Raw genomic sequence first — 13660 nt, forward strand, 5'->3', positions numbered from 1 at the left:
GGACCATCAAATCCAGCAACAGCCGGAACAGTGAGGAGGACGACGCAATCTGCATCAGGGAAAGCACGCGTGTGAACACCAGAGGAAGAACCCAAGACATGCCGGAGTTCACAGCAGCGGGTAGGCCATGGAGCCCGCGAAGCGCGCTGTTGGTGGCGGATCCCACTACGCAGAGATAGGGGATGATGTCTAAAGCCAGGAAGACGACCAAACCAAAAATGGCTGATTGGGTATTTTGAGGCTGAGAAGTAGGAGGAGGAGGAGGAGGAGGAGGAGTTGTGAGAAATAGTATCTGGCGGACTGGTTTGGCGACGGCTTTAAGCAAAGCTGGGTAGAAAACTGTGGAGAGCTTGAAAGCGTGGGGAACGAGCAACAAGAAGAAGTGGAGTGAGCAATGAGAGATCATTAGGCCCAGTGATTTGAGAAGCACGGTGGACAAGCTCACCGATTGGGTTGCCATGGCGGCTAGGGTTTGGAAAAGCGGCGCAGAAAAATTGGAGACGACAAAGCGTGTAGTTTTTACTGTTTTACTGGACTAAAATACTATTTATAGACATAGGTCAAAGTTTACTTGGTGGCTGGCTATTTCTTTCTAGGGCTTTCCTTTTACTTTTTACACCCCCATTTTCTTTCCCTTGTTTTTGACCGTTGATACTCCTTGAAAATAATGGAATAATAATGCATGTGTAAAAATCACTTGCCAACATTTTACTTAAATGGGAGTGTTAAAAACACTTGGCAACATTTCTTATTCTTCTGAGTCACCGAACACAGTGAGTTGCAGAGCCAGAACAGGGGCTCTGTTCTTTGAAAGATAACAAATTGCTTCAGCCATGTAGACTAATATTGCATTAAACACTGATCAATTACTGGAGGAGGCGTTTGGAGAACAGCAAAGTCCATCCTCTTTATTCCTACAATTAATTATATATATTTCCTCAATCGAACATGATCAATTTTTTGCAACTTGCAGCTCAGTTCACAGTGCCTTGAGTACAAAGCCATTGACCCACAAAGAAGCTGTCGCAATTGATATTAGGGTTGATAGAGAGGAAGAAATCAGAACTCAAATTGAACTTTTCAATAACAGAACCACATGTATCACCCTCCTCTGCACCGTAAACTGAATCGCAATTGATATTGGGGTTGCTAGTTTCTTGCTTTCCAAATCCAACTGCAACAAACATTAACGCAAGTATTAAATATGAACAACTAAGAAATAAGTTTAAAGGAAAATAAGGAATTAAGTTGGGAAGAATTCTTACTGCCAAGTTGTCTACTCTCAGCCATGGAAACCATTAGAAGAAGAGAGAGCAGTAAAATCAAGTTCATGATTGCCACTTTGCTGCTATTCTTTGCCATTTGCACTTGTTTCTCTGAGTATATATAATACAGTAAAAACTCTGTGTTTCTTTAGGTTGTGCTTTTCTCTATATATTTATAGAGGAAAGCCCACAAAAAGAAACAAAGTTTGTGATAGGGAACTTGGAACATTGTAACTTTGATTCCCTTGGTTCAAGAGGGCCGGCTTCTGCATGTTTTAATTATAATTACTAGATTTGTTTGCAATGAGATTTAGAGGCTCATTTTCTATCGCTCAGTATATGTGAGGAACAATGTGGCCGGTTCACAAAACTTAAATATATTAAGCACTAGACACTGCAGGCCATAGTATCAACTTGAACGTCTTTGTATAGTATCAAAGTATGGAGTGACACACTTGATAAAATTGCATGATATCCTTTATATCATTTATGTGGCATGCCTAAAGTTGTAAGACATTGTTAATATGGTATTGACTATCCACATTTTGCGTGTGATAGTATGCTATAAATATAGCTTTCGTGTATTATTTCACCAGTTTGTTTAGTTTAGTTTATGTATGGACTTAATATAGTTGAATCATGAGATATTGGAAGCAATTAAATAAAGGGAGCTTTAGTTTTCACACACAATATAGTTTACTATTTAGGTAAATAGGAATTCAATTTCAGCATTAGGAAAGCCAAATGCCAAAATATAGTACCTACTTTTACCATAATATACATCAAAATTACAAAATATGCCATTATTTTCAAATTTCAAGATTTAATTTTAAACCAAAACTTACAGCTGTATATGGATCAGTAAAATGACATCAGAACAACAAAAACTAAACCCGAAACGACATCTACTCAAATTGAACGCTAACCCATTTGTGCGACCATTCGCCTTCACCTCGAGAAATTGCCTTTCCACAGTTTCCTTCACACTATTCCCAAAAATCTCATAGACGATCGTTCCATGCTAAACCATTTGCATCAACAATGACCACCAACGACGGCGACCACCAACGATGACCACCAAACCATCAAAGCCTATTCTCACTCTCGAAAAAAAAAAGGTAAGAAAATCAACGGTCTAACACAAATTTGCCTTCGTTTTCAGGGATTAAGGATTCTAGAGATTTTAGCTACTGTTCATTATGCATGCCCCCTTTGGAAAAATGGACGACTCTTTGGATTCACAACTACTCTTGGTTTAGGTTTTGCCTTCATTTATAAGGGATTAAGGATTTTAGAGATTTAACCTACTGTTCATTCTTCATTCTGCAATGTAGTTTAGGTTTTGGGTTTAGTTTTGGTTTTGACTTTGCTAATCTTTCCATTTCATGTCAAGTTGATATATATTTTATGTTGTGTTTTGGGTTGCTCCTATTATATTTCTATTACGTCTGATGTTTTGCATTTTGGATTGCTCCTTTTAAAAGAGGAAGAGCATCAAATATTTTTGTTTTTTGTATTGCGGTTTCCGTTAATGCAATGCAATGAACCACAACTGCATTGCAATTTCTGTTTTCTATTTTCTACTCAACTATTTATACTTCTTCCTTGTAGTTTATCTCTACTTGTCCTAATTGTGTTTTCATCCCTTCTTGTTTCAGATCACAAATGGCACAAGAAATGTCACCACAAAAGAATGAAGCTCAAAACCAACAATAGCCAAGAATAAGACACAAACCTCCATTAGCCTTGAAAATGCAAACAAAACAACAAACAAAAACAGAAAACAATTCGAATAAGTAAATAATGTAGATGAGCAGTTGTAACATTACCATAGACTTGAAAATATTAGTATGAAATCGAATTATGAAACAAAAAACTACACTACAGTTTCTGATGAAAAAACTGCAGTTCAGTTTATGAAAACAAATCTGCTCAAGTGTGAAAAGAAACCAAAAGGCAAAGCCATGATAAAAAATACTAAAACTAAGTTCAAAACATAATTAAGTCCATAAGTAGTTGTAACATTCCCATAGAATAGCAAAAATTATTCTGAAATCAAAATATGGAACAGGAAATTGCAATTTTTGATAAAAAAACTGAAATAAACGGAAACTGTAGTGCACTTTATGAGAAAACATATGCTCAAATTTGAATAGAAACAAAAAGGAAAATTCATGATCAAAGTACTAAAACTAAGTTCAAAACAAATTCAAGTCCATAAGCAGTTGTAACATTCCCATACATTTGCAATGCAATTTATGAAACAAGAAACTACAACAAATAGAAACCGCAATGCAGTTTATGACAGAAAATAAAAAAACTTAAAATAGAAACCAAAAGGAAAAGCCACGATCAAAGTATTAAAACTAAATTCCGAAAACATATAAGTCGATATAAACGAAAAAAGGTTCACAAGTACTCATACCTCAACATCAAGGACTACCAAAAAAATCTCCCCAACCAAACATTAGCTCAAAATCAAATATGATCACAAAATGAAGAAGATACAAAATCGTACGCCACAAAATTGAGCTCGAAATAGCAGAACTAAGATCGAACCAGAGCACAGAAAATGGCACGCCAAAACTGACCTTGATTTTGCATGCAAAAGCAAAATTACACCCAAAACATAAAGATAAATCTAAATAACACAAAACATAATCAAAATAAAACAGAAAAACAAAGAAAATAGAACGAAAACCTATCAGAAAATCGAAGCTTCAATTGCAGCTAAACGAACCAGAGCTCCAAAAAGTCAAGCCAAACGAAAATGAAAGAGAATAGCAACAGACATGGGTAAAAAAGTCATTTATTTTGTAAGTTTTAAAGTTGGGCCAGACTTTTTAAGAAAAATGATAGCATTGTCTTTTCAGTTATTATTTTAAGCTGGCCCAAAGAATCTGGCCCTCCTCTTTGGCCTATTCCAAAATAACAAGTATTTCCTAGCTATTAAAACCCAAACAAAAATACCTAATATCTCAAATACTAATTAGTAAAGTTACTTAATTATGTCTAATACCTAATTTTTCTTTAAATAAATGAATTATATAATTCAAACTGGGAGATTAATACTGTTCTTGACCATTAGTTTTTACAGATGTATTGTTTTAAATTGTTTTTCTTGTTTGGCAGGTTGTTTTGGAGTTCTTAGCAACAGTTATGATATGTGACAATTAGATTGAAATTTCATATAAGTGCTAACAGCCACAGTGGACCTAATCCCCTAACTACTTAAAATCATCCAGTTTAGTTATTACTAACTTTTCTAAAACTAGAGAGATTAACAAGTCTACAACTCTATAGCCATCAGCCTCCACAGCAGCCTCTTCACAAAATCACAATGTTGAGCCATATTTCTTCTTTGAGACACCGATCGAGCACACCCATGCATTTTGAATATGGATAACATTTGTGTATTCTTTTTTAATGTTTTCTTGCCTATAAGGGTTGTTTGTGAATTTTTGCGGACAATTGTGATATGTGACAATTAGATTGAAATTTTTTACATGTAGGTAAGTTGAATTTTTAAATAGAACTATTCCAAATAAAAGTATTCAAAGAGAATGAACATGAACCATGCAAATGAACATAACTATATTACGTGTGTTTTTATTTTTGTTCAGATTAGCTGTATCGAACTAATTGTCAGTAATCAAACAGAATGTAATACTTCATTATTCAAAATTTCAGAAAATCAAAGCTTAAGCTTCTTCCCCATTCTCCCCAATCACCATAGTTATGACAAGGTGAGGAAAGAAACCATAACAAGAAACCATAAAACACCACTAAACACTGATGACCAATAATATAACAATTGTCCATCATTAATTGACAAAGTAATGAAAATACATTGGGAGGACATCACAGCTCTCATCCTCTTTATTGGTGCAATTAAGTGTTTCCCCAATTGACCATGATCAATATCTGTTGCAACTTGCAGCTCAGTTGGCACTCCCTGCAGTACAAAGCCATTGACCCACAAAGAAGTCGTCGCAGTTGATATTAGGGTTGATAGAAAGGAAGAAATCAAAACTCAAATTGAACATCTCGCTAACAGAAGTACACGTATCACCCTCCTGTGCACCATAAACTGCAAAGCAAACTGCGGCAGGTTTTTTCCCTCCAAATCCAGCTGCAAACATGAATGCATGTATTAGATATGAAAAACTAACAATTTTTTTCTTCATATATATATTGACGTGAAACTAAAAAGAAATCATTTAAAGGGAAATAAGGAATTAAGTTAAGATAATAATTCTTACTGTTAGTGCCAAGTTGTCTACTCTCAGCTATGGAAATCATTAGAACAAGAGAGAGCACTAGAATCACGTTAAGAATTAGTGCCATTTTGCTACCAGCCTTGGCCATTTTTATTCACCTTCTTCCTCTGAGTATGAAGTATAAACTGTGTGTTTCTTGGGTTGGGCTGTAAAAGAGTTGCTTGGAGTCTATATATATAGAGAGAGCCAGCTTGGAACATTGTTTACTATGATTCCTTTGATTCAAGAGGGCCGGCTTCTCCATTTGCTTCTCCGTCTTACTCTACTGTATACCACCGCTGTCTTAACAATGACACTAAAGAATAATTTAAAATGGAAAGTGAATTAACAAACCTTGGTTAATTATGATTTTCTTTTTTAAAAAAATTTTACTGATGAAACAAAGCTGTGTAAGTTCTTGAACTGAGGGCTAAGAATGGTAAGGTTGATGGCGGTGGAGCGGCTGGCCTTTGGCTGGGATTGTCATGGTAGGAGCGTTTTCATGACAATTCTTTATAGTAAGTAAGGTGCTTTTCATGAGCCCCTCTACACTCTGCCTCTGTGTTCTCAGCGGTGGTGTCGGCAGTTTTGTTTTTGTGCTAGTATCTTCTCAGTGGTGGCGGAGTCATAAACTTTGTACAGAGGGGGCATCTAAATATTGAAATATTTTTATTTATAGTGGTGACATTTGAATTAATTTTATATTTAATTCAAATTAAATGTATTTTGCGTACTAAAAAAATTTGAATTGTAGTTCATTATTACAAAATTTAGAGTCAAAAGAAGACAGTAAAAGAGATTTAGGAGGGTAGCAATAATGTGAAAAAGAGAGAGAAGAAAAACATAAAAATAAAAAGGGAACTTTGAAATTTGGAACGATCTATATTGTATTCGATTTTATAAACCCATTTGCAGCCAATGGGTTTGTGACCAAGCGGTAAAGGAACAAGCGTCCAAGTACAATTGAGTTGCAATGCATCCAACTCAGCTTCATGGCAAGTTGCCAATGGGGATCAAAAGCAGCTTGAGCATAATTAGTAGGCTCACATGTTCTTGAAACGAGAGGCTGAATTTGATCAGCACTTATTTGAAATTTAAAAGTATTATTTCTTCAAGGGAGTCTTATCCAATTGGCCTATAAAAAGGCTACAACAGAAAAGAAAAAAAAAAAAAAAAGGAGGAAGCTGTCGATAGATTAAAAAAGACTTGGAGAAATTAGAGTAGTGCAAAGAAAAGAAAGAAATTGCTACAGGTATGCTGTCACCTCTATTTTCTTTTCTATGTTAGGCATAGCATGCCATAAATCCATGGGTGAAAAACTCTGAAATTACTTGGATGAAAATTCATAGGTGAAAAACCCTGAAATTATTTGGATGCAAATCCATGGGTGAGTAACTCTGAAATTAATTGGATGTACAAAAATCCAGAGTGAGAAACCCAGAACCTCTATGGATGAAAGAAATCTAGAAAAATGGGTTCAAAGATCCATGACAATTAGCAAATGAAATAGGTCTTTACTTTTGTCCTATTAGTTCTCCTTCTCTTTGCCTGAATAAGCTACAAATGAAACATGAGAAGTTAATTCTCTACCACCAAGTGCAGCAAAGAAAAAAGAATTGAAGCAAAGGTGCAGATGCAAATAAAAAAAGGGGTTATACCTCTACCTCTTGAACACTCTAACCAATTATCTCCCTCTCTATTTGAGAAAGTTGTATCAATTTCTTTTTCTATATGAGTACACTGCATCCAAAAAAAAAAGAAGTTAGTAGCCTTCCAAGAAAACAAGAAAGAAAACAAACAAACAAAAACAAGAAGAGATGGCAACAAGGTTTTGAATTTGTGTTGCTATGTTCGAACAAAGAAAAGAATGGAGTTGTGGGGGCCATGCCGCATGGTCTATTCTTGATATCCTTCGCTTCTCTTGAAGACAAGAAAATGGGAAGTGAAAAAAAAATAGCGAACTTGTCTGTTGGTTTCTCTCGCTGCCCGTGGTGCATCGATTGTTTGTTTGTTTTTTTTAAAGCTTTTATTTGGTCTTTTAAAAGGTCGAAGATTTATGGTGAGATATTTGAGTTAATCTCAAGTATTCCAGATGGATATAGGAGTGTCACAACTTGGATTGATCTCAACTACTCCGAGTAGATATGGGAGTTGCAAGCAAACTCTTAGCTATTGGTTTGGCTAAATTGATAGCTGCCAACCGCAGTCCTTATGATTTGGATTCCTTGTTCATGGGCTAATCGATTTCAAATATCAAAGGCCCGAAATATATTAATGGGTTGTCAAAAATATTTACCCATTAATTCTCAAAAGCCCAAAATATTTAATGGGTTACCTAAATAGTTACCCATCAAATTTACAAATGCCCAAATTGCCTATTATACGGATATTTGATCATTTTTAAAAGTCCTCATAGCCATACTTGGGTCCAAATGTAAATGTCAATTTTAGAAAATTAGTGAGTTCATCAAAATTGCTCATTCTTTTTCTTAGACATTGACAATAAGAAAAATGGCATAAAGCCTTCCAATTTTTCTGTGGGTCATCCACCCATGCAAATTTCAATGAGATTAAATTCAAATATCTCAAACACAAATTCCCAATTAGTGGGCCACACTTACCTATTAATTTCCAATTTTTCCCATAAGTCATCTACCTATGAAAATCTCCAAATTGTCTCAAAGACACAAATTTTAAACTATTGGGCCACACTTACCCATTAATTTGCAAAATTCCGAACTACGTTGGTTTGACCCCATGAAGGGTAAGTAAACAGTCTAGCATCTTAATAGACGAATCCACAACCAAATTTGAATCTCTGGTTACATAAACCAAATTCTTCAAATCTCAAATCCAAAGAGAATCTCTGGTTTATTCTTAACCAAATTCACCCCAAACACACATCAAAATCAAATCCCTAGTTTATTCAGCTAAATTCATTCAAACACTTTTTCAATCAAATTCATTGAAATTCTCCTTTTTGCAATAAGTCATTTATTCATTGCAAATCTTTGAACTATAAGTGATGACTTGATTCTTGCAAGAGATACGTAAGCACCATGAGGTTGGACTTGGGAGTAGCCGGAAAACCAAATACACACGTTCTGTTTCTTTATGATGGAATCAAAGGGTGTTCCCTTGAAGCAAGGGCTTGTAATTAAGATACACTGTGTCTCGAATGGGTCAAATCTAAAATAATAAAACCTCATTATTTAATTAGTGGTGGTAAAATTATGTTGAGAGGTTCACATTTCTCTTCAACATGATACATGCAAATGAACATAACTATTACGTGTGTTTTTATTTTTGTTCGAATTAGCTGTATCGAACTAATTGTTAGTAATCAAACTAAATGTAATACTTCATTATTCAAAATTTCCGAAAATCAAAGCTTGAGCTTCTTCCCCATTCTCCCTAATCACCGTAGTTATGACAAGGTGAGGAAAGAAACCATAACAAGAAACCATAAAACACCACTAAACACTGATGACCAATAATAACAATTGTCCATCATTAATTGACAAAGTAATGAAAATACATTGGGAGGACATCACAGCTCTCATCCTCTTTATTAGTGCAATTAAGTGTTTCCCCAATTGACCATGATCAATATCTGTTGCAACTTGCAGCTCAGTTGGCACTCCCTGCAGTACAAAGCCATTGACCCACAAAGAAGTCGTCGCAGTTGATATTAGGGTTGATAGAAAGGAAGAAATCAAGACTCAAATTGAACGTCTCGCTAATAGAAGTACACGTATCACCCTCCTGTGCACCATAAACTGCAAAGCAAACTGCGACAGGTTTTTTCCCTCCAAATCCAGCTGCAAACATGAATGCATGTATTAGATATGAAAAACTAACAATTTTTTTCTTCATATATATATTGATGTGAAACTAAAAAGAAATCATTTAAAGGGAAATAAGGAATTAAGTTAAGATAATAATTCTTACTGTTAGTGCCAAGTTGTCTACTCTCAGCTATGGAAATCATTAGAACAAGAGAGAGCACCAGAATCACGTTAAGAATTAGTGGAATTTTGCTACCAGCCTTGGCCATTTTTATTCACCTTCTTCCTCTGAGTATGAAGTATAAACTGTGTGTTTCTTGGGTTGTGCTGTAAAAGAGTTGCTAGGAGTCTATATATATAGAGAGAGCCAGCTTGGAACATTGTTTACTATGATTCCTTTGATTCAAGAGGGCCGGCTTCTCCATTTGCTTCTCCGTCTTACTCTACTGTATACCACCGCTGTCTTAACAATGACACTAAAAAAAATATTTTCAATGGCAAATACATACCAAACGTGGCCAGCATTTCCCACTCTTATGTCAGGCCATGTGCCTCGCTGATTTAGCCCTCAGTCCCGATGAAACAAAGCTGTGTAAGTTCTTGAACTGAGGGCTAAGAATGGTAAGGTTGATGGCGGTGGTGGCTGGCCCGCTACTACAAAAATTGCAATAGACAACGGTAATCCACCGTCGTATATCCGGTTTTTTAACCGTCGTGAAATCGACCGACATCTTTTGATGCATAAAACCACGACGGTAAATCCCCGTTGTCTATTATTTGTAAAGACAACGCTTTTACTCAAAACCGTCGTCTATTAGATGTAAAGACGACTATTTTTTTTTTTGAAAGAACTATCATTTATTATATCCAAAGACGTCGGGTTTGTTAAAAAACCGTCGTCTATTAATTGTGAAGACAACGGTTTCTTGAAATATTGTAGTCTATTAACTCTAAGACGACGGTTTTTTTCAACAAAACTGTGGTCTATTAACTGTAAAATTGACGTAGTAATTTTACATTTTAGCTTCTTTTTTTTTCTTGTTTCCAATGGTATCAGAAATATATACTCAAATATGCTATTACCTACGCCACACATATATACTAAAAAATTGTTTCTTTCATAAATAGAATATCAAGAGTACAATAGAACAAAATAAAATCTAAAAAATGAAAGTACTCTAGGGCCACTAGCTACAAGTGGCAAGCCTAATTACAATAATACACCAAAATTCCTATACCTAATTATCCTTCTAGTCAAGTTCTCCATATGTATATAGAGCTATACCTTCATCATCACCACTTTCCCCCTGCATTTAATTGCAGGTTGAACTAACACTACTTCCCCCGCGCTAGCAGTAGCTTCATTAGAACCACTTCCTTGGCATAGGAAACTGCTTAACAAGCCAAAATAATGTAATAGTGAGATATACAATCCATATAATAATAGAAGTCACTCTATTGTCTCGAAGCCACTAATCAAGTAAACACACACTACATGGCCTATTTCCCACCATGACAGCACAAAACAAAAGATTGGATATCCAGACTCAAGGCAGAGACACTCACATGTTTTCTGTACAAAGAATTAAATTAAGGAGAAGCCTGTAAAAAAAACATACAAGAAATAAGATGGGTTATGGGTAAAAGATCAAGTGCTTGGTCTTTTGTCCAACAACAACATATTATCCAACACTAAATAAGAGAAACACAACACAACCATAGAATTGGTGAAACTTCACTCACCTTTCAAATTCTCACAACCAAGCAGATAGAAGTTATAAGCTTTAACGAAAACAAAATTTGTCCCATGTGTTGGTACCTGTAAATCACAAGCAAAATTTTAAAGATACATAACCCTTTAAAATGCAAATGCAGAGACACTGTGCTTCAATAACTGGTCAATCATGAATAGGCCACAATAAGCAACAAAGTTTACTTATGTAACTTGGCACAAACAAGAGAACTCCCAACTCTGAGTAAATGGCTATAAAAGCCATAAGCCATAAGCCTTGCCTTGCCCATAAAGCATCAAGCCATAAGTTAACAACAAGAACATTTCACAATGAAACATACGTTCACCACAAGGGGACTTCCTGGTGGTAATGTGCGAAACCTTGGTTGGCATTCTCACGGGTCCCTTAACCTGGAGCCTCTTGTCCTTCACAGCGCGGACCAGATAAGTGCAAACTATCAATATAGAAGTGTCAATCCAGCATGCTAAAGAAATATAACAAGAAAAATATGAATTCTTAATAATCTAAACAAACTTAAAAACTTTATGTAGAGACAGTGGTGGATAAACCCATTTCAACGATGTCACACATCAATTAAGTACAAATGAAATTGAACAGTATTGAAGCTCATCAAAACTTTGCATTTACAGGACTGTGGAATTTGGAGAATACCAATGCAGGGGTAGAGGAGCAGTAGAGAGAAGATGGAGGGTACCATGGTTAAAGTCTTTCAGCTTTGAGAAGATAAGGCCTTTTCTGGATACCAAATTCATAAATAGGGGACTAAGATCATGGGACATATATAAGTCAAACAAAATTTTGAAGAGCATAACGATAGAAGTTACATTTTGTAGATTCTCACCTTTCTGATGCACACATATATAAATCCCTAAAATCGAAAAAAAAAAAAAAAACCAAAAAATTGCCTTATTTTCTATATAAATCGAAAATATTTAAAAATATATAACAATTTGCCCAGATAATCTACAATTAAACACCCAAATATTTTAACCCTAAATCATATTAGGGATATAGAAATTGATTCATAAAAAATTATAGAAAATAATCCTAAGAGAAGGAGAGTTGTTACCTGTGGAATGGAGGAAGGGAGGCTCTCATGGAGCCAGCCAACAAGAGAGATCGAGTGAGCTAGAGAGAGACAACAAGAAAGAGAGCTCCGGCAAGAGAGAGCCATCGAGAGACAGACGATGACCGTCACCTCTTCACCTCTTCACCTCTGTCTCTCTGATTTCTTTTCTGTCGAAGAGGTTGTATGTCTTCTTGGTGGTGGCGTTGACCTCACGACATCAGTTTGCAAGTGTCAACGAAGTCTGGGATGAAGATGGCATCGATGGCGGCTGGTGATGACTGATGCGAAGAAGACGATGGCGTCGACGCCGTCGCTGTGTTGATGGCGTCTCTGTGTTGATGGCATCGCGGCGTCCATGGCGTCAGTGGCTGGTAGGCACGTATGAGGAGTAGAAAGGAGAGAAAGAGAGTGTTTCATATAGGGTTTCAAGGAAGGAGAGAGAAGAGCTCAAGAGGTTTCAAGAAGGGAGAGATAAGGTTTTCACATGGATGGGGAAATCTGAATTTTAGGTCGAGCTCGAATTCACTTAAGCTGTTCCTTTTGTTTAGTGTGTTTTAAAAGACGACGCTTGTTAATTGACAAGCGCCATGTTTTAAAAAGCAATCCATTTTAGGGTTGTATAAGATGATATATTACAACGGTTTTGTAAAACCGTCGTCTTTTGAAACACGACGACAGTTTTAAAGTGAACCGTCATCTATTTTGAGTCGTGGTTTAACTAAATTGTAGTAGTCCTTCGGCTGGGATTGTCATGGTAGGGGCGTTTTCATGACAATTCTTTATAGTAAGTAAGGTGCTTTTCATGAGCCCCTCTACACTCTGCGTCTGTCTTCTCAGCAGTGGTGTCGGCAGTTTTGTTTTTGTGCTTGGTATCTTCTCAGTGATGGCGGAGTCAGAAACTTTGTACAGAGGGAGCATCTTAAATATTAAAATATTTTTCATTATAGTCGTGACATTTGAATTAATTTTTTACTTGATACAAAATCCCTAAATTTAATTAATATATTCCATTATTTTATATATCACATTACCTATTTATTCATCATTAATACAAGCAAAAAATATTAATTGATTCAAATTAAATGTATTTTGCGTACTAAAAAAATTTGAATTGTAATTTATTATTACAAAATTTAGAGTCAAAAGAAGACAATAAAAGAGATTTAGGAGGGGTAGCAATAATGTGAAAAAGAGAGAGAAGAAAAACATAAATATAAATAGGGAACTTTGAAATTTGGAACCATCTGAATTGTATTTGATTTTATAAATCCATTTGCAGCCAATGGGTTTGTGACCAGGAGGTAAAGGAACAAGTGTCCAAGTACGATTGAGTTGCAATGCATCTAACTCGGCTTTCATGGCAAGTTGCCAATGGGGATCAGAAGCAACTTGAGCATAATTAGTAGGTTTACACACTGAAACGAGAGGCTGAATCTGATCAGCACTTATTTGAAATTCAAAAGTGTTATTTGTTCAAGGGAGTCTTATCCAGTTGGCCTATAAAAAGGCTACAACATAAAAAAGA

The 13660-nt window shown here is 35.7% G+C and overlaps 2 protein-coding genes and 1 long non-coding RNA gene across 6 annotated transcripts; all 3 read right to left on the minus strand.

The window, feature by feature from the left end:
- Nucleotides 1-5127: 5127 nt before the first annotated feature.
- LOC148918169 (secreted LysM effector LysM1-like) lies at nucleotides 5128-5677 on the minus strand. Its single transcript, XM_089051295.1, has 2 exons — nucleotides 5528-5677; nucleotides 5128-5397 (listed from the first exon to the last, which is right to left on the minus strand). Exons 1-2 carry the CDS (start codon nucleotides 5631-5633, stop codon nucleotides 5207-5209), a joined length of 297 nt encoding a protein of 98 aa, XP_088907421.1. The 5' UTR covers nucleotides 5634-5677; the 3' UTR covers nucleotides 5128-5206.
- A 3471-nt stretch (nucleotides 5678-9148) lies between these two features.
- LOC148918170 (secreted LysM effector LysM1-like) lies at nucleotides 9149-9797 on the minus strand. Its single transcript, XM_089051319.1, has 2 exons — nucleotides 9476-9797; nucleotides 9149-9345 (listed from the first exon to the last, which is right to left on the minus strand). Exons 1-2 carry the CDS (start codon nucleotides 9579-9581, stop codon nucleotides 9155-9157), a joined length of 297 nt encoding a protein of 98 aa, XP_088907445.1. The 5' UTR covers nucleotides 9582-9797; the 3' UTR covers nucleotides 9149-9154.
- A 614-nt stretch (nucleotides 9798-10411) lies between these two features.
- LOC103329514 (uncharacterized) lies at nucleotides 10412-12695 on the minus strand. Of its 4 annotated transcripts, none has more exons than XR_513915.3 (4): nucleotides 12136-12695; nucleotides 11056-11801; nucleotides 10879-10914; nucleotides 10412-10703 (listed from the first exon to the last, which is right to left on the minus strand). It is a non-coding gene; the product is annotated as an uncharacterized LOC103329514 (long non-coding RNA). The 4 variants fall into 4 exon arrangements; XR_016125803.1 differs by having other exon boundaries at nucleotides 11056-11934; XR_016125802.1 differs by having other exon boundaries at nucleotides 11056-11131; nucleotides 11386-12695.
- Between the last annotated feature and the right edge of the window lie 965 nt (nucleotides 12696-13660).

The sequence above is a fragment of the Prunus mume genome, linkage group LG4, assembly GCF_029339155.1.
Source record: "Prunus mume cultivar Tortuosa linkage group LG4, ASM2933915v1, whole genome shotgun sequence".
NCBI classification, from domain to species: Eukaryota; Viridiplantae; Streptophyta; class Magnoliopsida; order Rosales; family Rosaceae; genus Prunus; species Prunus mume.

What these genes read in the sequence shown, in the direction of transcription:
- LOC148918169 (XM_089051295.1), bottom strand. Translation starts at nt 5,633, where the DNA reads ATGGCCAAGGCTGGTAGCAAAATGGCACTAATTCTTAACGTGATTCTA. An exon ending in TAGACAACTTGGCACTAACA is followed by an intron (nt 5,398 to 5,527) that starts GTAAGAATTATT and finishes TCATGTTTGCAG; the next exon opens with CTGGATTTGGAGGGAAAAAA.
- LOC148918170 (XM_089051319.1), bottom strand. Translation starts at nt 9,581, where the DNA reads ATGGCCAAGGCTGGTAGCAAAATTCCACTAATTCTTAACGTGATTCTG. An exon ending in TAGACAACTTGGCACTAACA is followed by an intron (nt 9,346 to 9,475) that starts GTAAGAATTATT and finishes TCATGTTTGCAG; the next exon opens with CTGGATTTGGAGGGAAAAAA.